The sequence below is a fragment of the Oncorhynchus tshawytscha genome, linkage group LG16 (genome assembly GCF_018296145.1).
Source record: "Oncorhynchus tshawytscha isolate Ot180627B linkage group LG16, Otsh_v2.0, whole genome shotgun sequence".
NCBI classification, from domain to species: domain Eukaryota; kingdom Metazoa; phylum Chordata; class Actinopteri; order Salmoniformes; family Salmonidae; genus Oncorhynchus; species Oncorhynchus tshawytscha.
In genome coordinates, this window is record NC_056444.1 from 667,008 (window position 1) to 689,401 (window position 22,394).

Sequence of the window (22,394 nt, forward strand, 5' to 3'; positions counted from 1 at the left end):
AGGGTTATTATTAGGGTTTAGGGGTTAGTATAAGGGGTTAGTATAAGGGGTGAGGGGTTAGTGTTAGGGGTTAGGGTTTAGTATTAAGGGTTATTATTAGGGGTTAGGGGTTAGTATTAGGGGTTAGTATAAGGGGTTATGGTTTAGTATTAGGGGTTAGGGGTTAGTATTAGGGGTTAGGGGTTAGTAGTAGGGGTTAATATTAGGGGTTAGGGTTTAGTATTAGGGGTTTGTGTTTGGGGTTAGTATTAGGGGTTAGAGTTTAGTATTAGGGGTTAGTGTTAGGGGTTAGGGTTTAGTATTAAGGGTTATTATTAGGGGTTAGGGGTTAGTATTAGGGGTTGGGGTTTAGTATGAGGGGTTAGGGGTTTTATTAGGGGTTAGTAGTAGGGGTTAGTAGTAGTATCGTACCTTACAGATGAGCTGGTCTCTGTATTCCCCCCACATGTTGGTGAAGGATGTGATGTCGATGGTTTGAGTCTCAAACGCTCCCAGAATGCCACAATTTGGGTGGACGAAGAACGCTGCACCCTTCCCATGGGCCAACAGCCCACTCACAAACCCTGTCAGTATATACAGGACCACACAGTCACAACACAGTTCAGTCAGAACAGTCCCCTGTATCCAGGGGATGAAACATGAAATGATTTCTGTGTAAATGAATCCTACTGTGTACCTTCCTGTGCCTTGTCCTCTACTTTCTTAGCTTGAACAGAGTGTAAAGGCTTCCTCACATGCAGGCCCCTGAAACACAGAGTCAATGCACAGATTAACATAACAGAGGTGAGACAAAAGTATTTATTCGATGCAAACAATTCAAAGAAAAACACTAATGCATGAAACACATGAACAGATGGTTTAGAGAATAATAACCTAACGTAGCAGGCGTAAAAATAGTTCCCACATCCGGTTTTCAGGGGTAACGGAAGCCATGTTGAAGATACTGTATCCCTGAAAACCAGATGTTAGTGATTTCAGGCGACCCCGCATAAACTAAGAAAATACAGACTGTACCTCTGCTGCGATTGGCCGGCTGGTGGTGAGGGGGCGTGTCCAGTGAAGTACTCCGCCTCCAGAGTGAAGGGGGCTGGGATTGCTGTGTGATTGGTTATAACCAGCTGCTTGGTGATTGGTCGCTTCAACAGGACGTTGTCTCCAAAGTCCAGAACCAACGATACAGCAGGGTCCTCTTCATCTAATCCGGGACTGGAGAGAAGACACACATGATCTAATTAGCCATCTAGCATGCTCTGAACACCTGTGGCAATTAGTTACCTAGCATGCTCTGAACACCTGTGGTAATTAGCTATCTAGCATGCTCTGAACACCTGTGGTAATTAGCCATCTAGCACGCTCTGAACACCTGTGGTAATTAACTATCTAGCATGCTCTGAACACCTGTGGTAATTAGCCATCTAGCATGCTCTGAACACCTGTGGCAATTAGCTACCTAGCATGCTCTGAACACCTGTGGCAATTAGCTACCTAGCATGCTCTGAACACCTGTGGCAATTAGCTACCTAGCATGCTCTGAACACCTGTGGCAATTAGCTACCTAGCATGCTCTGAACACCTGTGGTAATTAGCTATCTAGCATGATCTGAACACCTGTGGCAATTAGCTACCTAGCATGCTCTGAACACCTGTGGCAATTAGCTACCTAGCATGCTCTGAACACCTGTGGTAATTAGCTATCTAGCATGATCTGAACACCTGTGGTAATTAGCTATCTAGCATGCTCTGAACACCTGTGGTAATTAGCCTTCTAGCATGCTCTGAACACCTGTGGTAATTAGCCATCTAGCATGCTCTGAACACCTGTGGTAATTAACTATCTAGCATGCTCTGAACACCTGTGGTAATTAGCTATCTAGCATGCTCTGAACACCTGTGGTAATTAGCTATCTAGCACGCTCTGAACACCTGTGGTAATTAGCCATCTAGCATGCTCTGAACACCTGTGGTAATTAGCTATCTAGCATGCTCTGAACACCTGTGGCAATTAGCTACCTAGCACGCTCTGAACACCTGTGGTAATTAGCCATCTAGCTATCTAGCATGCTCTACCTAGATGCATTTGTCTGTTTTGGCTGCCAAAGCCAGCTACCTCTGAAAATAGCAATTTCCTTGCTGCCAAAGCCAGTCTACCTCTGAAAATAACAATGTCCTTGCTGCCAAAGCCAGTCTACCTCTGAAAATAACAATGTCCTTGCTGCCAAAGCCAGTCTACCTCTGAAAATAACAATGTCCTTGCTGCCAAAGCCAGTCTACCTCTGAAAATAACAATGTCCTTGCTGCCAAAGCCAGTCTACCTCTGAAAATAACAATGTCCTTGCTGCCAAAGCCAGTCTACCTCTGAATATAACAATGTCCTTGCTACCTAGAGACTGGAACACAGTAGGACAGTAGGACACGTACCAGTCTCTAGGTGGACAGTAGGACACGTACCAGTCTCTAAGTAGAGAGTAGGACACGTTGAGTCTCTGGGCTGTAGAGAAGAATCGCAAAACCAGAGGATCTTTCATCCCTGTCACCTCACACAACGCTGCTACTGCACTTAACTCCATCTACAGGGAAGGACAGGGATGGAGAGATGAGACAGATATCAGTCACTTAGAGGTGTGTTGCTCTTAGTTGTAGTTGCTGAAGAGAGCTGTGTTCAGTGCCCAGTGGATGGATAGGACTTAATAATATAATAATATAATAATAATATAATGTACAGCGGGGTGGCTGGATACTAACATCAGTCTGAGCTGTGTTTAATGTAGTAAACTAACACCAGTCTGAGCTGTGCTTAATGTAGTAAACTAACACCAGTCTGAGCTGTGTTTAATGTAGTAAACTAACACCAGTCTGAGCTGTGTTTAATGTAGTAAACTAACACCAGTCTGAGCTGTGTTTAATGTAGTAAACTAACACCAGTCTGAGCTGTTTAATGTAGTAAACTAACACCAGTCTGAGCTGTGTTTAATGTAGTAAACTAACACCAGTCTGAGCTGTGTTTAATGTAGTAAACTAACACCAGTCTGAGCTGTGTTTAATGTAGTAAACTAACACCAGTCTGAGCTGTGTTTAATGTAGTAAACTAACACCAGTCTGAGCTGTTCAATGTAGTAAACTAACACCAATCTGAGCTGTGTTTAATGTAGTAAACTAACACCAGTCTGAGCTGTTTAATGTAGTAAACTAACACCAGTCTGAGCTGTGTTTAATGTAGTAAACTGTCTGAGCTGTTTTAATGTAGTAAACTAACACCAGTCTGAGCTGTGTTTAATGTAGTAAACTAACACCAGTCTGAGCTGTGTTTAATGTAGTAAACTAACACCAGTCTGAGCTGTGTTTAATGTAGTAAACTAACATCAGTCTGAGCTGTTCAATGTAGTAAACTAACACCAGTCTGAGCTGTGTTTAATGTAGTAAACTAACACCAGTCTGAGCTGTGTTTAATGTAGTAAACTAACATCAGTCTGAGCTGTTTAATGTAGTAAACTAACACCAATCTGAGCTGTGTTTAATGTAGTAAACTAACACCAGTCTGAGCTGTTTAATGTAGTAAACTAACACCAGTCTGAGCTGTGTTTAATGTAGTAAACTAACACCAGTCTGAGCTGTGTTTAATGTAGTAAACTAACACCAGTCTGAGCTGTGTTTAATGTAGTAAACTAACACCAGTCTGAGCTGTGTTTAATGTAGTAAACTAACACCAGTCTGAGCTGTGTTTAATGTAGTAAACTAACATCAGTCTGAGCTGTTTAATGTAGTAAACTAACACCAATCTGAGCTGTGTTTAATGTAGTAAACTAACACCAGTCTGAGCTGTGTTTAATGTAGTAAACTAACACCAGTCTGAGCTGTGTTTAATGTAGTAAACTAACACCAGTCTGAGCTGTGTTTAATGTAGTAAACTAACACCAATCTGAGCTGTGTTTAATGTAGTAAACTAACACCAGTCTGAGCTGTGTTTAATGTAGTAAACTAACACCAGTCTGAGCTGTGTTTAATGTAGTAAACTAACACCAGTCTGAGCTGTGTTTAATGTAGTAAACTAACACCAATCTGAGCTGTGTTTAATGTAGTACAGTCGTGGCCAAAAGTTTTGAGAATGACACAAATATTAATTTCCACAAAGTTTGCTGCTTCAGTGTCTTTAGATATTTTTGTCAGATGTTACTATGGAATACTGAAGTATAATTACAAGTATTTCATGAGTGTCAAAGGCTTTTTTTGACAATTACATGAAGTTGATGCAAAGAGTCAATATTTGCAGTGTTGACCCTTCTTTTTCAAGACCTCTGCAATCCTCCCTGGCATGCTGTCAATTAACTTCTGGGCCACATCCTGACTGATGGCAGCCCATTATTGCATAATCAATGCTTGGAGTTTGTCAGAAATTTGTGGGGTTTTGTTTGTCCATCCGCCTCTTGAGGATTGACCACAAGTTCTTAATGGGATTAAGGTCTGGGCAGTTTCCTGGCCATGGACCCAAAATATCAATGTTTTGTTCCCGAGCCACTTAGTTATCACTTTTGCCTTATGGCAAGGTGCCCCATCATGTTGGAAAAGGCATTGTTCGTCACCAAACTGTTCATGGATGGCTGGGAGAAGTTGCTCTCGGAGGATGTGTTGGTACCATTCTTTATTTATGGCTGTGTTCTTAGGCAAAATTGTGAGTGAGCCCACTCCCTTGGCTGAGAAGCAACCCCACACATGAATGGTCTCAGGATGCTTTACTGTTGGCATGACACAGGACTGATGGTAGCGCTCACCTTGTCTTCTCCGGACAAGCTTTTTTCCGGATGCCCCAAACAATCGGAAAGGCGATTCATCAGAGAAAATGACTATACCCCAGTTCTCAGCAGTCCAATCCCAGTACCTTTTACAGAATATCAGTCTGTCCCTGATGTTTTTCCTGGAGAGAAGTGGCTTCTTTGCTGCCCTTCTTGACACCAGGCCATCCTCCAAAAGTCTGTGCCTCACTGTGCGTGCAGATGCACTCACACCTGCCTGCTGCCATTCCTGAGCAAGCTCTGTACTGGTGGTGCCCTGATCCCGCAGCTGAATCAACTTTAGGAGACGGTCCTGGCGCTTGCTGGACTTTCTTGGGCGCCCTGAAGCCTTCTTCACAACAATTGAACCGCTCTCCTTGAAGTTCTTGATGATCCGATAAATGGTTGATTTATGTGCAATCTTACTGGCAGCAATATCCTTGCCTTTGAAGCCCTTTTTGTGCAAAGCAATGATGACAGCATGTGTTTCCTTGCAGGTAACCATGGTTGACAGAGGAAGAACAATGATTCCAAGCACCACCCTCCTTTTGAAGATTCCAGTCTGTTATTCGAACTCAATAAGCATGACAGAGTGATCTCCAGCCTTGTCCTCACCAACACACACACCTGTGTTAACGAGAGAATCACTGACATGATGTCAGCTGGTCCTTTTGTGGCAGGGCTGAAATGCAGTGGAAATGTTTTTGGGGGATTCAGTTCATTTGCATGGCAAAGAGGGACTTTGCAATTAATTGCAATTCATCTGATCACTCTTCATAACATTCTGGAGTATTTGAAAATTGCAATCATACACACTGAGGCAGCAGACTTTGTGAAAATTAATATTTGTGTCATTCTCAAAACTTTTGGAAACGACTGTATACTAACATCAGTATGAACTGTGTTTAATGTAGTAAACTAACATCAGTGTGAGCTGTGAAGGCCACAGTGACGTCCTTCTTGGCGTTGGGTCCCAGAGTTCCAGAGGAGGGAGTGAAACTAGCCGAGCACAGAGACGCCTGCTGGCCCTGGAGCTGATGGAGGGAGGGAGGAATGGGGGACGGAAGAAGGGGAGAGAGGGGAGGATCACAGATGGAATGGAATAGATTAGATACTGTGGCAGCAAAACTAATGAGTGAGGAGAAGTCTCTCTAAAGAACCATCGAGAGAATCATCTTAACCTGCCATGGTCCAGGTGTAGTGAACAGGTAGGTGACCCACCATGGTTCAGGTGTAGTGAACAGGTAGGTGACCCACCATGGTTCAGGTGTAGTGAACAGGTAGGTGACCCACCATGGTTCAGGTGTAGTGAACAGGTAGGTGACCCACCATGGTTCAGGTGTAGTGAACAGGTAGGTGACCCACCATGGTTCAGGTGTAGTGAACAGGTAGGTGACCCACCATGGTTCAGGTGTAGTGAACAGGTAGGTGACCCACCATGGTTCAGGTGTAGTGAACAGGTAGGTGACCCACCATGGTCCAGGTGTAGTGAACAGGTAGGTGACCCACCATGGTCCAGGTGTAGTGAACAGGTAGGTGACCCACCATGGTTCAGGTGTAGTGAACAGGTAGGTGACCCACCATGGTCCAGGTGTAGTGAGCAGGCAGCAGGGTCTGGTTGATCAGGGTGATGGAACCCCGGGCAGGAACTCCGACATAGAGCTCAGAGAATACCAGATCACAGGTTAACAGACACACTTGAGGAGAGTGGACATCTGCCTGCACCGACAGGTGACTGGAGAGGGGGACAGACAGGTACAAAACACAGATACAGGTGACTGGAGAGGGGGACAGCCAGGTACAGGTGACTGGAGAGGGGGGACAGACAGGTACAGGTGACTGGAGAGGGGGACAGACAGGTACAGGTGACTGGAGAGGGGGACAGACAGGTACAAAACACAGTTACAGGTGACTGGAGAGGGGGACATACAGGTACAAAAAGGTACAGTTACAGGTGACTGGAGAGGGGGACAGACAGGTACAGGTGACAAAACACAGTTACAGGTGACTGGAGAGGGGGACAGACAGGTACAGGTGACTGGAGAGGGGGACAGACAAAACACAGTTACAAAACACAGTTACAGGTGACTGGAGAGGGGGACAGACAGGTACAAAACACAGTTTCAGGTGACTGGAGAGGGGGACAGGTACAGACAGGTGACAGGTGACTGGACAGGTGACTGGAGAGGGGACAGACAGGTACAAAACACAGTTACAGGTGACTGAAGAGGGGGACAGACAGGTACAGGTGACTGGAGAGGGGGACAGACAGGTACAAAACACAGATACGGGTGACTGGAGAGGGGGACAGACAGGTACAGGTGACTGGAGAGGGGACAGACAGGTACAGGTGACTGGAGAGGGGACAGACAGGTACAGGTGACTGGAGAGGGGGTTACAGGTGACTGGAGAGGGGACAGACAGGTACAAAGGTGACTGGAGAGGGGTTAAAACAGGTGACTGGAGAGGGGGACATACAGGTACAAAACAGGACAGTTACAGGTGACTGGAGAGGGGACTGACAGACAGGTACAAAACACAGTTACAGGTGACTGGAGACAGCACCAGTTCAGTTAGAGGTGACAGACAGGTACAGGTGACTGGAGAGGGGGACTGGACAGACAGGTACAAAACACAGTTACAGGTGACTGGAGACAGGGGACAGACAGGACCAGGTTTAGGTGACTGGAGAGGTGGGACAGACAGGTACAGGTGACTGGAGACAGGGGGACAGACAGGTACAGGTGACTGGAGAGGGGGACTGGAGACAGACAGGTACAGGTGACTGGAGAACCAGGGGGGACAGACAGGTACAGGTGACTGGAGAGGGGGTGACAGACAGAACCAGTACAGGTGACTGGAGAGGGGGACAGACAGGTACAAAACACAGTTACAGGTGACTGGAGACAGGGACAGTACAGTTAGAGGTGACAGGTACAAAAGAGGTGACTGGACATACAGGTACACAGGTACAGGTGACTGGAGAGGGGGACAGACAGGTACAAAACACAGTTACAGGTGACTGGAGAGGGGGACAGACAGGTACAAAACACAGTTACAGGAGACAGGAGACAGAGCCAGTACAGTTAGAGGAGAATGGAAACAGAACCAGTACAGTTACAGGTGACTGAAGACAGGACCAGTACAGTTAGAGGTGACTGGAGACAGGATCAGTACAGGTGACTGGAGACAGGACCAGTACAGTTACAGGTGACTGGAGACAGAACCAGTACAGGTGACTGGAGACAGGGCCAGTACAGTTAGAGGTGACTGGAGACAGAACCAGTACAGTTAGAGGTGACTGGAGACATAACCAGTATATTTAGAGGTGACTGGAGACTGGAGACAGAACCAGTACATTTAGAGGTGACTGGAGACTGGAGACAGAACCAGTACATTTAGAGGTGACTGGATACTGGAGACAGAACCAGTACATTTATAGGTGACTAGAGACAGGACCAGTACATTTATAGGTGACTAGAGACAGGACCAGTACAGTTACAGGTGCTTGGAGACAGAACCAGTACAGTTAGAGGTGACTGGAGACATAACCAGTACAGTTAGAGGTGACTGGAGACAGAACCAGTACAGTTAGAGGTGACTGGAGACAGAACCAGTACAGGTGACTGGAGACAGGAGACAGAATCAGTACAGTTAGAGGTGACTGGAGACAGGACAGTACAGGTGACTGGAGACAGAACCAGTACAGTTAGAGGTGACTGGAGACAGGACCAGTACAGTTACAGGACAGGGCCAGACAGGGCTGGAGACAGAACCAGTACAGTTAGAGGTGACTGGAGACAGAACCAGTACAGTTACAGGTGACTGGAGACAGAACCAGTACATTTAGAGGTGACTGGAGACAGAACCAGTACAGTTACAGGTGACTGGAGAAAGAACCAGTACAGTTACAGGTGACTGGAGACAGAACCAGTACATTTAGAGGTGACTGGAGACAGGACCAGTACATTTAGAGGTGACTGGAGACTGGAGACAGAACCAGTACAGTTAGAGGTGACTGGAGACAGAACCAGTACAGGTGACTGGAGACTGGAGACAGAACCAGTACAGTTAGAGGTGACTGACTGAGACAGAACCAGTACATTTAGAGGTGACTGGAGACTGGAGACAGAAGAATCAGTACATTTAGAGGTGACTGGAGACTGGAGACAGATCCAGTACAGTTAGAGGTGACTAGACAGACATAACCAGTACATTTAGAGGTGACTGGAGACTGGAGACAGAACCAGTACATTTAGAGGTGACTGGAGACAGAACCAGTACAGTTAGAGGTGACTGGAGACTGGAGACAGAACCAGTACAGTTAGAGGTGACTGGAGACAGAACCAGTACATTTAGAGGTGACTGGAGACTGGAGACAGAACCAGTACAGTTAGAGGTGACTGGAGACAGGAGACAGAACCAGTACAGTTAGAGGTGACTGGAGACTGGAGACAGAACCAGTACATTTAGAGGTGACTGGAGACAGAACCAGTACATTTAGAGGTGACTGGAGACTGGAGACAGAACCAGTACATTTAGAGGTGACTGGAGACAGGAGACAGAACCAGTCCAGTTAGAGGTGACTGGATACAGAACCAGTACATTTCGAGGTGACTGGAGACAGGACCAGCACAGCTAGAGGTTGCTGATTCACAGATATAGATCTTGCTAGCTAATAAATTTATTTCCTATTGGTACAATTAGTGTTGAAGGCATAGGTGGAATCCTCACCATCCTTGGCCATTCTCCACAGCCAGCTCAAGCACGGTGTCAAAGTGTTGACAGAACAGGGGTCTGAAGAGGATGTCTACACTGCAGGAGGCCAGAGAGGGCAGCACTCCTTTACACGGCTGCACTGTGATCTAGCAACACAGGAGAAGAAGACAAACACCAACAGAGGACAACAATGGGACTATCAGGTCTCAGTACAAACGGACAAACTGTTGTAAAACACTTACCAGGGCGACCAGAGGCAATACCTCAATATTACAGTATGTGTGATATTTCAGTGTTTTACATTAACTTACCTTTAACTCACTTGTTAGTGTGTTTACCTGTGTGTGGTGACTGTCTGTCCTCTCTGCCTTCCCAGACTCCAGACTGTCTGTCCTCTCTGCCTTCCCAGACTCCAGACTGTCTGTCCTCTCTGCCTTCCCAGACTCCAGACTGTCTGTCATCTCTGCCTTCCCAGACTCCAGACTGTCTGTCCTCTCTGCCTTCCCAGACTCCAGACTGTCTGTCCTCTCTGCCTTCCCAGACTCCAGACTGTCTGTCCTCTCTGCCTTCTCTGGCCCCAGGCTCCAGAAGGCCTCTAGATGAGTGGTGTTGGTGAGGACCATGGTGGCCTGGGTCTGGTCACCTAGCTGCATTAGACCTAGGTCAAGACTGGGAACACTCACAGACACCTGCGGACCCTGGAACACACACCGGAGGAAGTAGAGTTGGCGAGGTTACACAAAGATGAAGGATACATCTGTTGTACTGGTAGAGCACTATACAATACTTTTCAGAATGTTTAACTGTCAGGTAATACTCTCCAATCAAATCTCGTGTTGAGAATGACTACCTCAGCGGATGACGCCGTTTAGACAGCTATGATATGAGTCTCTCTGAGAATGACTAACTCAGCGGATGATGCCGTTTAGACAGCTATGATATGAGTCTCTCTGAAAATGACTAACTCAGCGGATGACGCCGTTTAGACAGCTATGATATGAGTCTCTCTGAGAATGACTACCTCAGCGGATGACGCCGTTTAGACAGCTATGATATGAGTCTCTCTGAAAATGACTAACTCAGCGGATGATGCCGTTTAGACAGCTATGATAGGAGTCTCTCTCACCTTGAAGGTGACCTGTATGACCAGAGCAACAGGTTGGTGATGGTGCTGAACATGACACAGCAGTCTGGATATGACCGCACCTGGTCGCCCTCCGGTCAGAACCAGCTCAAGGTCAAAACACTCGTTCATCTCTGGACCACAAACACACAGTCAACCAGTCAGACAACAGATCAGTTTACTAACCACTAGTCAGTCAACAGAGCATTCTATTAAATCGAATTGTATTTGTCACATGGTTAGCAAATGTTAATGGTCACATACACATGGCTAGCAGATGTTATTGGTCACATGGTTAGCAGATGTTAATGCGAGTGTAGCGAAATGCTTGTTCTTCTAGTTCCGACAATGCAGTAATAACCAACGAGTAGTCTAACCTAACAATTCTACAACTACTACCTTATACACACAAGTGTAAAGGGATAAAGAATATGTATATCACATTTACATAAGTATTCAGACCATTTACTCAGTACTTTGTTGAAGCACCTTAGGCAGCAATTACAGCATAGAGTCTTCTTGGGTATGACACGACAAGCTTGGCACACCTGTATTTGGGGAGTTTCTACCATTCTTCTCTGCAGATCCTATCAGGGTTGGATGGGGAGCATTGCTGCACAGCTATTTTCAGGTCTCTCTTGAGATCTTTGATCGGGTTCAAGTCTGAGCTCTGGCTGGGCCACTCAAGGACATTCAGAGACTTGTCCTGAAGCCACTCCTGCATTGTCTTGGCTGTGTGCTTAGGTTCGTTGTCTTGTTGGAAGGTGAACCTTCGCCCCAGTCAGAGATCCTGAGTGCTCTGGAGCTGAGGAACTCTGGAGCTCTGTTAGTCAGAGTGACCATTGATCAAGGCCCTTCTTCCCCAATTGCTCAGTTTGGCTGGGCGGCCAGCTCTAGGAAGAGTCTTAGTGGATCCAAACTTCTTCCATTTAAGTATGATGGAGGCTACTGTGTTCTTGAGGCCCTTCAATGCTGCAGACATTTTTTGGTACCCTTCCCCAGATCTGTGCCTCGACACAATCTTGTCTCTGAGCTTTACGGACAATTCCTTCGACCTCACGGCTTGGTTTTTGCTCTGACATGCACTGTCAACTGTGGGACCTTATATAGACAGGTGTGTGCCTTTCCAAATCATGTCCAATCAATTGAATTTACCACAGGTGGACTCCAATCAAGTTGTAGAAACAGCTCAAGGATGATCAATGGAAACAGGATGCACCTGACTTCAATTTCAAGTCTCATAGCAAAGGGTCTGAATACTTATGTAGATAACATATTTCTAACATATTAACATATTTCAGAACTTTTGTGAAACATCACAGAGAGCACAGTTGAAAAATATATGGCAAATAGAAATAAAAACTGGATGGTGTTCAGAGATAGATGGGAGGGGTTGAGTGGAGCTGAAGGATGTGGACTAAATATATAGACTGTGTGTTAAATGTATACAGTATGGATAAGCTGGAAGGATGGGGACTAAATATATAGACTGTGTGTTAAATGTATACAGTATGGATAAGCTGGAAGGATGGGGACTAAATAAATAGACTGTGTGTTAAATGTAAACAGTATGGATAAGCTGGAAGGATGGGGACTAAATAAATAGACTGTGTTAAATGTATACAGTATGGATAAGCTGGAAGGATGGGGACTAAATAAATAGACTGTGTGTTAAATGTATACAGTATGGATAAGCTGGAAATATACGCCCAGGTGTTGTTGTTCATTTGTTTACTCCAATTAGGGGATGGGTGGTAGGGTTAGGGGGAAATAATAAAGGAAATAAATATATATACATATTTGTTATTTATTCATTGGCCTCTATCTATCTGTGTGTGACCATGATGTGTACCTATTTCCCCAGCAGGGGGCTCCACCTCCATGATGTGACAGTCACCACTCCTCTCCCAAAGGAAGGCGATTCTGGATCTGCTGTTGTTCCACATCTGAAGAGACAAAGACTACTGGTACCATGGTGGTCTGGAGAACAGACCATCAGAGACTACTGACACCATGGCGGTCTGGAGAAGAGAACAAAGACTACTGACACCATGGTGGTCTGGAGAACAGACCATCAGAGACTACTGACACCATGGTGGTCTGGAGAAGAGAACAGACCATCAGAGACTACTGACACCATGGTGGTCTGGAGAAGAGAACAGACCATCAGAGACTACTGACACCATGGTGGTCTGGAGAAGAGAACAGACCATCAGAGACTACTGGTACCATGGTGGTCTGGAGAAGAGAACATAGACTACTGTACTTACCCTGTGGGCAAAGACATCACCAGTTCACCATATGCTTTTGGACGTAAGCGTGTCACTTGCCCTATTTGGACGTAAGCGCTTCACTTGGCCAAATTTGGACGTAAGCGCGTCACTTGGCCAATTTGGACGTAAGCGCTTCACTTGGCCATTTTGGACGTAAGCGCTTCACTTGGCCAATTTGGACGTAAACGCATCACTTGGCCAATTTGGGCGTAAGTGCTTCACTTGGCCATTTTGGACGTAAGCGCTTCACTTGGCCAATTTGGATGTAAGCGCGTCACTTGGTCAATTTGCCCACTGGGTAAACATAAAGTATCTCATTGATGTACTATCATAACTGATTACCTTGAAGCTCCTGCGGATGGTGGTGCCTATGAACACCTCTCCAGGGATATGAATAGAGTAAGGCTCCAACAGGACCTGGTAGGCCTGTGTCAACCCTTTGACCTCTATCTCCATGACAATCACATCGTTCACCTTGGGGGCGGTGTCCAGAGGTTCATCCTCTCTGGGCAGCTCTGGGACATCCCTCACTACCAGGTGACACACACGGTGGTAGTCCATCAACTGGATAAAACACATCAACTTTTACTACACTGATGCACCTAGTGAATCACACCCTACAGCTACTCATGGTCCAGTCGGGTTAGAGGTCAGAGGTTACCTGCTGGGGCTGGTATGTAAGGAGGAACTCATGGTCCTGTAGGGGGGTTAGCAGGCCGGAGGCGGGGCTGACGTAGAACACGTCGTCATTGGCCAAGTGGTACTGGATGTGGGCGGGGTCAGGGATCTCCCCAGGGAGGAGGGTCTGCAAGTTGGGCTGCATGATCTGCCAATGGAACGCCAGCTCCAAGTGACTGACACACAGACATACATATAGAGAGAGAGCGAGAGAGAGACAGCGACACACAGAGAGAGAGAAGAAGCAGACAGAGAGAGAGAAGAAGCAGACAGAGAGAGAGAAGAAGCAGACAGAGAGAGAAGAAACAGACAGAGAGAGAGAAGAAACAGACAGAGAGAGAGTAGAAACAGACAGAGTAGAAACAGACAGAGAGAGAGTAGAAACAGACAGAGAGAGAGTAGAAACAGACAGAGTAGAAACAGACAGAGACAGACAGAGAGACAGACAGAGAGGAAAAAAAAGGTGAGAAAAAGTATTCTACAGAAAGAGAGATTTCTGCAAACATCTACAGAAACATATCTTGCCTATGCTGCTCTGTACCATCACTCATTCATAGCCTATGCTGCTCTGTACCATCACTCATTCATAGCCTATGCTGCTCTGTACCATCACTCATTCATAGCCTAGCCTATGCTGCTCTGTACCATCACTCATTCATAGCCTATGCTGCTCTGTACCATCACTCATTCATAGCCTATGCTGCTCTGTACCATCACTCATTCATATATCCTTATGTACATATTCTTTATCCCCTTACACTGTGTATAAGACAGTAGTTTTGGAATTGTTAGTTAGATTACTTGTTGGTTATTACTGCATTGTCGGAACTAGAAGCACAAGCATTTCGCTACACTCGCATTAACATCTGCTAACCATGTGTATGTGACAAATAAAATTTGATTTGATTTGATTTTGATTTGACATATAGATCAGATCTGAAACATTACATTTGGAAAGGGGTTCTGGTCTAACGTGTTGTTGTTGATGGTTAGTTTAAGAGTTAGGGCAGGTAGCTGGTCTAACGTGTTGTTGTTGATAGTGGTTAGTTTAAGGGTTAGGGCAGGTAGCTGGTCTAACATGTTGTTGTTGATAGTGGTTAGTTTAAGGGTTAGGGCAGGTAGCTGGTCTAACATGTTGTTGTTGATGGTTAGTTTAAGGGTTAGGGCAGGTAGCTGGTCTAACATGTTGTTGTTGATAGTGGTTAGTTTAAGGGTTAGGGCAGGTAGCTGGTCTAACGTGTTGTTGATGGTGGTTAGTTTAAGGGTTAGGGCAGGTAGCTGGTCTAACGTGTTGTTGATGGTGGTTAGTTTAAGGGTTAGGGCAGGTAGCTGGTCTAACATGTTGTTGTTGATGGTGGTTAGTTTAAGGGTTAGGGCAGGTAGCTGGTCTAACGTGTTGTTGTTGATGGTGGTTAGTTTAAGGGTTAGGGCAGGTAGCTGGTCTAACGTGTTGTTGATAGTGGTTAGTTTAAGGGTTAGGGCAGGTAGCTGGTCTAACGTGTTGTTGATGGTGGTTAGTTTAAGGGTTAGGGCAGGTAGCTGGTCTAACGTGTTGTTGATGGTGGTTAGTTTAGGGGTTAGGGCAGGTAGCTGGTCTAATAATAGGGTTTTTTAAATATGCTAATTAGATGTATGTGGGGGCGCTGACATCGACTTTAGGAGTTTAAGGGTTAGGGCAGGTAGCAGGACTTACGTGTTGTTCCTGATGGTGAGTGTCTTCTGTTGGACGGAGTAAGGGTTGGCAGTGGGGAAGCGGACATAGTGTTCAGCTGTGACGTCACAGAGTTCTCCGAGAGCAGGGACCTCTTCTTCCCCAGACACACACACCAGCTCTAGACCTATCAGCTGGCCCTGACCTGGAGACAGACACACACCAGCTCTAGACCTATCAGCTGGCCCTGACCGGGAGACAGACACACACCAGCTCTAGACCTATCAGCTGGCCCTGACCGGGAGACAGACACACACCTTGTACAGTGATGTCTTTGACCTGGCAGTTGTCACATACTATGGTGAAGACCTGGGAGCAACTCTCTGCCAGCATTGGGAAGAACACCACCTGGGACATGACGCACACGCAGACACACACACACACACACACCACACACAAAGTTTCTCAGTGCAGACAAAAGCACTATCTGACTTTAGAGGCTGTGATATGACCAAAACAGCTGATTGACTCACCTCCACCACTGTGGTCTGCCCAGGTTGCAGTTCAAACAGGGAGGGGCTGACTGCAAACGGGGGCTCCTCAGCAAAGCTGGTAGTTACTACAGACTGGCAGTGAGAGATGAATAATTACTACAGACATAATATAACCCTGTTATGCAGACCATAATATCACCCTGTCCTACAGACCATAATATCACCCTGTCCTACAGACCATAATATAACCCTGTTATACAGACCATAATATAACCCTGTCCTACAGACCATAATATAACCTTGTCCTACAGACCATAATATAACCCTGTTATACAGACCATAATATAACCCTGTCCTACAGACCATAATATAACCCTGTTATACAGACCATAATATAACCCTGTCCTACAGACCATAATATAACCTTGTCCTACAGACCATAATATAACCCTGTTATACAGACCATAATATAACCCTGTCCTACAGACCATAATATAACCCTGTCCTACAGACCATAATATAACCTTGTCCTACAGACCATAATATAACCCTGTTATACAGACCATAATATAACCCTGTCCTACAGACCATAATATAACCCTGTGCTACAGACCATAATATAACCCTGTCCTACAGACCATAATATAACCCTGTGCTACAGACCATAATATAACCCTGTCCTACAGACCATAATATAACCCTGTCCTACAGACCATAATATAACCCTGTCCTACAGACCATAATATAACCCTGTCCTACAGACCATAATATAACCCTGTCCTACAGACCATAATATAACCCTGTCCTACAGACCATAATATAACCCTGTCCTTGAGACCATAATATAACCCTGTCCTTGAGACCATAATATAACCCTGTCCTTGAGACCATAATATAACCCTGTCCTACAGACCATAATATAACCCTGTCCTACAGACCATAATATAACCCTGACCACCCTACAGACCATAATATAACCCTGTCCTACAGACCATAATATAACCCTGTCCTACAGACCATAATATAACCCTGTCCTACAGACCATAATATACCCCTGTCCTACAGACCATAATATAACCCTGTCCTACAGACCATAATATAACCCTGTCCTACAGACCATAATATAACCCTGTCCTTGAGACCATAATATAACCCTGTCCTTGAGACCATAATATAACCCTGTCCTACAGACCATAATATAACCCTGTCCTACAGACCATAATATAACCCTGTCCTACAGACCATAATATAACCCTGTCCTACAGACCAAAATATAACCTTGTCCTACAGACCATAATATAACCCTGTCCTACAGACCATAATATAACCCTGTCCTACAGACCATAATATAACCCTGTCCTACAGACCATAATATAACCCTGTCCTACAGACCATAATATAACCCTGTCCTACAGACCAAAATATAACCCTGTGCTACAGACCATAATATATACCCTGTCCTACAGACCATAATATAACCCTGTGCTACAGACCATAATATAACCCTGTATAACCCTGCCTACAGACCATAATATAACCCTGTCCTACAGACCATAATATAACCCTGTAATATAACTACAGACCATAATATAACCCTGTCCTACAGACCATAATATAACCCTGTCCTACAGACCATAATATAACCCTGTCCTACAGACCATAATATAACCCTGTCCTACAGACCATAATATAACCCTGTCCTGTCCTACAGACCATAATATAACCCTGTCCTACAGACCATAATATAACCCTGTCCTTGAGACCATAATATAACCCTGTCCTACAGACCATAATATAACCCTGTCCTAGACCATAATATAACCCTGTCCTAGACCATAATATAACCCTGTCCTACAGACCATAATATAACCCTGTCCTACAGACCATAATATAACCCTGTCCTACAGACCATAATATAACCCTGTACTACAGACCATAATATAACCCTGTCCTACAGACCATAATATAACCCTGTCCTACAGACCATAATATAACCCTGTACTACAGACCATAATATAACCCTGTCCTACAGACCATAATATACCCCTATCCTACAGACCATAATATAACCCTGTCCTACAGACCATAATATAACCCTGTCCTTGAGACCATAATATAACCCTGTCCTTGAGACCATAATATAACCCTGTCCTACAGACCATAATATAACCCTGTCCTACAGACCAAAATATAACCTTGTCCTACAGACCATAATATAACCCTGTCCTACAGACCAAAATATAACCTTGTCCTACAGACCATAATATAACCCTGTCCTACAGACCATAATATAACCCTGTCCTACAGACCATAATATAACCCTGTCCTACAGACCATAATATAACCCTGTCCTACAGACCATAATATAACCCTGTCCTACAGACCAAAATATAACCCTGTGCTACAGACCATAATATAACCCTGTCCTACAGACCATAATATAACCCTGTGACCATAATAGACCATAATATAACCCTGTCCTACAGACCATAATATAACCTTGTCCTACAGACCATAATATAACCCTGTCCTTGAGACCATAATATAACCCTGTCCTTGAGACCATAATATAACCCTGTCCTACAGACCATAATATAACCCTGTCCTACAGACCAAAATATAACCTTGTCCTACAGACCATAATATAACCCTGTCCTACAGACCAAAATATAACCTTGTCCTACAGACCATAATATAACCCTGTCCTACAGACCATAATATAACCCTGTCCTACAGACCATAATATAACCCTGTCCTACAGACCATAATATAACCCTGTGCTACAGACCATAATATAACCTTGTCCTACAGACCATAATATAACCCTGTCCTACAGACCATAATATAACCCTGTGCTACAGACCATAATATAACCCTGTCCTACAGACCATAATATAACCCTGTCCTAGAGACCATAATATAACCCTGTCCTACAGACCATAATATAACCCTGTTATACAGACCATAATATAACCTTGTCCTACAGACCATAATATAACCCTGTCCTACAGACATCATATGAAACCTGTTGATCAGACAGATGGAGGATTTTTTTTTCACCTTCTAACCTTTGACCTCTAACCCTAACCCAGAGGTGATTGTATTTACCCTTTGACCTCTAACCCTAACCCAGAGGTGATTGTATTTACCCTGATGTTGGAGGCGGGCCACTGTCTCCGGGGGAGGATGCAGAAGGTTCCAGCACTGAGACCCTCATTACAACACAGGAACTCTCTGAATCTCACCCCTCCTACCAGACAGTAGCCACAGTCCAGAACACTGGGCACTGGGCGGGCACAAGACAGAGGGACAAACCAAGTCAGTACACATAAGGGTGTGTGGTAGAATGAGCTTAATCACTAACTAAGTACACTTTTTATTCTGTTTTCAATTTTCTTTGGTTAGAGGTGTACTGCATTAGGCTACGCTACACGGAGCAATCAATGATCATAACATCATTGCTTGTTAGGTAGTATGAACCACTCAGCTGTCAGTAGGGGAGGAGGTCAGGACCACTCAGGTGTCAGTATGGGAGGTTAGGACCACTCAGGTGTCAGTATGGGAGGTTAGGACCACTCAGGTGTCAGTATGGGAGGGGGTCAGGAACACTCAGGTGTCAGTATGGGAGGGGGTCAGGACCACTCAGGTGTCAGTATGGGAGGGGGTCAGGACCACTCAGGTGTCCGTATAGGAGGTTAAGACCACTCACCTGTCAGTATGGGAGGGGGCAGGACCACTCAGCTGTCAGTATGGGAGGGGGCAGGACCACTCAGGTGTCAGTATGGGAGGTTAGGACCACTCAGGTGTCAGTATGGGAGGGGGGGGTCAGGACCACTCACGTGTCAGTATGGGAGGAGGTTAGGACCACTCACGTGTCAGTATGGGAGGTTAGGACCACTCACGGAGGTTAGGACCACTCACGTGTCAGTATGGGTGGAGGTTAGGACCACTCACGTGTCAGTATGGGCGGAGGTTAGGACCACTCACGTGTCAGTATGGGAGGAGGTTAGGACCACTCACGTGTCAGTATGGGCGGAGGTTAGGACCACTCACGTGTCAGTATGGGTGGAGGTTAGGACCACTCACGTGTCAGTATAGGTGGCGGTCTGCGGGCCTCGATGGGAACCAGCAGTGGGTATTGGGCCTGAGTCTCTACAACCAGGAAGTCTTGGTAGTCAGCCAGGGAGTCTGGAGCAAACAGTACCGTGTACTGGCAGGACATCCCAGGGGCTACGATACCCCCCTCGCCTGGAAACCTTCCTGATGACACAACACCGTCAGTGACTGCATCCCATACAGCATCCTATTACATGTATAGTGCACTACTCTTGACCAGGACTTTAGTGCAATATATAGGGAATAGGGTGATATTTGGGACTCAACATTATCTCCTCTTTACTCAGAATCATTAAGACCGCAGTTGTATTTCAATTCAATTCAAGGGGCTTTATTGGCATGGGAAACATATGTTAGCATTGATCTTTATTGGCATGGGAAACATATGTTAGCATTGGTCTTTGTTGGCATGGGAAACATATGTTAGCATTGATCTTTATTGGCATGGGAAACATATGTTAGCATTGATCTTTATTGGCATGCATTGATCTTTATTGGCATGGGAAACATATGTTAGCATTGATCTTTATTGGCATGGGAAACATATGTTAGCATTGATCTTTATTGGCATGGGAAACATATGTTAGCATTGATCTTTATTGGCATGGGAAACATATGTTAGCATTGATCTTTGTTGGCATTGATCTTTGTTGGCATGGGAAACATATGTTAGCATTGATCTTTATTGGCATGGGAAACATATGTTAGCATTGATCTTTATTGGCATGCATTGATTGATTGATCTTTATTGGCATGGGAAACATATGTTAGCATTGATCTTTATTGGCATGGGAAACATATGTTAGCATTGATCTTTATTGGCATGGGAAACATATGTTAGCATTGATCTTTATTGCATTGATCTTTATTGGCAAAAACATATGTTAGCATTGATCTTTATTGGCATGTTAGCATTGATCTTTATTGGCATGGGAAACATATGTTAGCATTGATCTTTGTTGGCATGGGAAACATATGTTAGCATTGATCTTTGTTGGCATGGGAAACATATGTTAGCATTGATCTTTGTTGGCATGGGAAACATATGTTAGCATTGATCTTTGTTGGCATGGGAAACATATGTTAGCATTGATCTTTGTTGGCATGGGAAACATATGTTAGCATTGATCTTTATTGGCATGGGAAACATATGTTAGCATTGATCTTTATTGGCATGCATTGATCTTTATTGGCATGGGAAACATATGTTAGCATTGATCTTTATTGGCATGGGAAACATATGTTAGCATTGCCAAAGCAAGTGAAGTAGATAATAAACAAAAGTGAAATAAACAACAAAAATGAACAGTAAACATTACTCACAAAAGTTCCAAAAGAACAAAGACATTACAAATGTCATATTATGTATACAGTTGAAGTCAGAGGTTTACATACACCTTAGCCAAATACATTTAAAATCAGTTTCACAATTCCTGACATTTAATCCTAGTAAAAAATTCCCTGTCTTAGGTCAGTTAGGATCACCACTTTATTTTAAGAATGTGAAATGTCAGAATAATATAATTATTTATTTCAGCTTTAATTTATTTAATCACATTCTCTGTGGGTCAGAAGTTCACATACACTCAATTATTATTTGGTAGCATTGCCTTTAAATTGTTTGACTTGGATCAAACGTTTTGAGTCGCCGAAATAAATCAAATGTATTTATATAGCCCTTCTTACATCAGCTGATATATCAAAGTGCTGTACAGAAACCCAGCCTAAAACCCCAAACAGCAAACAATGCAGGTGTAGAAGCATGAGGCCCATCCTCCTGACAGAGCTGGTGTAACTGAGTCAGGTTTGTAGGCCTCCTTTTCAGTTCTGCCCACAAATTTTCAATGGGATTGAGGTCAGGGCTTTGTGATGGCCACTCCAATACCTTGACTTTGTAGTCCTTAAGCCAATTTGCCACAACAATGGAAGTATGCTTGGGGTAATTGTCCATTTGGAAAACAGTTTGCGACCAAGATTTAACTTCCTGACTGATGTCTTGAGATGTTGCTTCAATATTTCCACAATTTTCTGTCCTCATCACGCCATCTATTTTGTGAAGTGCACCAGTCCCTCCTGCAGCAAAGAACCCACACAACATGATGCTGCCACCCCCGTGCTTCACGGTTGGGATAGTGTTTTTCGGCTTGCAAGCCTCCCCCTTTTTCCTCCAAACATAACGATGGTCATTATGGCCAAACAGTTCTATTTTTGTTTCATCGGACCAGAAGACTTTTCTCCAAAAAGTACGATCTTTGTCCCCATGTGCAGTTGCAAACCGTAGTCTGGCTTTTTTATGGCGGTTTTGGAGCAGTGGCTTCTTCCTTGCTGAGCGGCCTTTCAGGTTATGTCAATATAGGACTCGTTTTACTGTGGATATAGATATTTTGTACCCGTTTCCTCCAGCATCTTCACAAGGTCATTTGCTGTTGTTCTGGGATTGATTTTCACTTTTCGTACCAAAGTACGTTCATCTCTAGGAGACAGAACGCGTCTCCTTCCTGAGCGGTATGATGGCTGTGTGGTCCCATGGTGTTTATACTTGCGTACTATTGTGGTACGCAAACTTGCGTTTGG

General features: G+C 44.7%; 1 protein-coding gene across 2 annotated transcripts in view; it reads right to left on the reverse strand.

Annotated features, from left to right (window-relative positions):
• The window catches only part of dlec1 (DLEC1 cilia and flagella associated protein), an 81,322-nt gene that overhangs the window by 32,823 nt on the left and 26,105 nt on the right, over positions 1 to 22,394 (reverse strand). For both annotated transcript variants that reach the window (XM_042298658.1, XM_042298657.1), the window contains exons 10-26: positions 19,791 to 19,964; positions 18,854 to 18,990; positions 15,744 to 15,836; positions 15,528 to 15,618; positions 15,253 to 15,415; positions 13,543 to 13,735; positions 13,224 to 13,445; positions 12,461 to 12,554; positions 10,612 to 10,742; positions 9,824 to 10,183; positions 9,501 to 9,631; positions 6,348 to 6,501; positions 5,690 to 5,800; positions 2,449 to 2,567; positions 1,015 to 1,206; positions 677 to 744; positions 412 to 563 (exon numbers count right to left, since the gene is read on the reverse strand). In XM_042298658.1, coding sequence (XP_042154592.1) covers positions 412 to 563; positions 677 to 744; positions 1,015 to 1,206; positions 2,449 to 2,567; positions 5,690 to 5,800; positions 6,348 to 6,501; positions 9,501 to 9,631; positions 9,824 to 10,183; positions 10,612 to 10,742; positions 12,461 to 12,554; positions 13,224 to 13,445; positions 13,543 to 13,735; positions 15,253 to 15,415; positions 15,528 to 15,618; positions 15,744 to 15,836; positions 18,854 to 18,990; positions 19,791 to 19,964 — 2,585 coding nt within the window. The remainder of the gene's footprint in view (positions 1 to 411; positions 564 to 676; positions 745 to 1,014; positions 1,207 to 2,448; positions 2,568 to 5,689; positions 5,801 to 6,347; positions 6,502 to 9,500; positions 9,632 to 9,823; positions 10,184 to 10,611; positions 10,743 to 12,460; positions 12,555 to 13,223; positions 13,446 to 13,542; positions 13,736 to 15,252; positions 15,416 to 15,527; positions 15,619 to 15,743; positions 15,837 to 18,853; positions 18,991 to 19,790; positions 19,965 to 22,394) is intronic.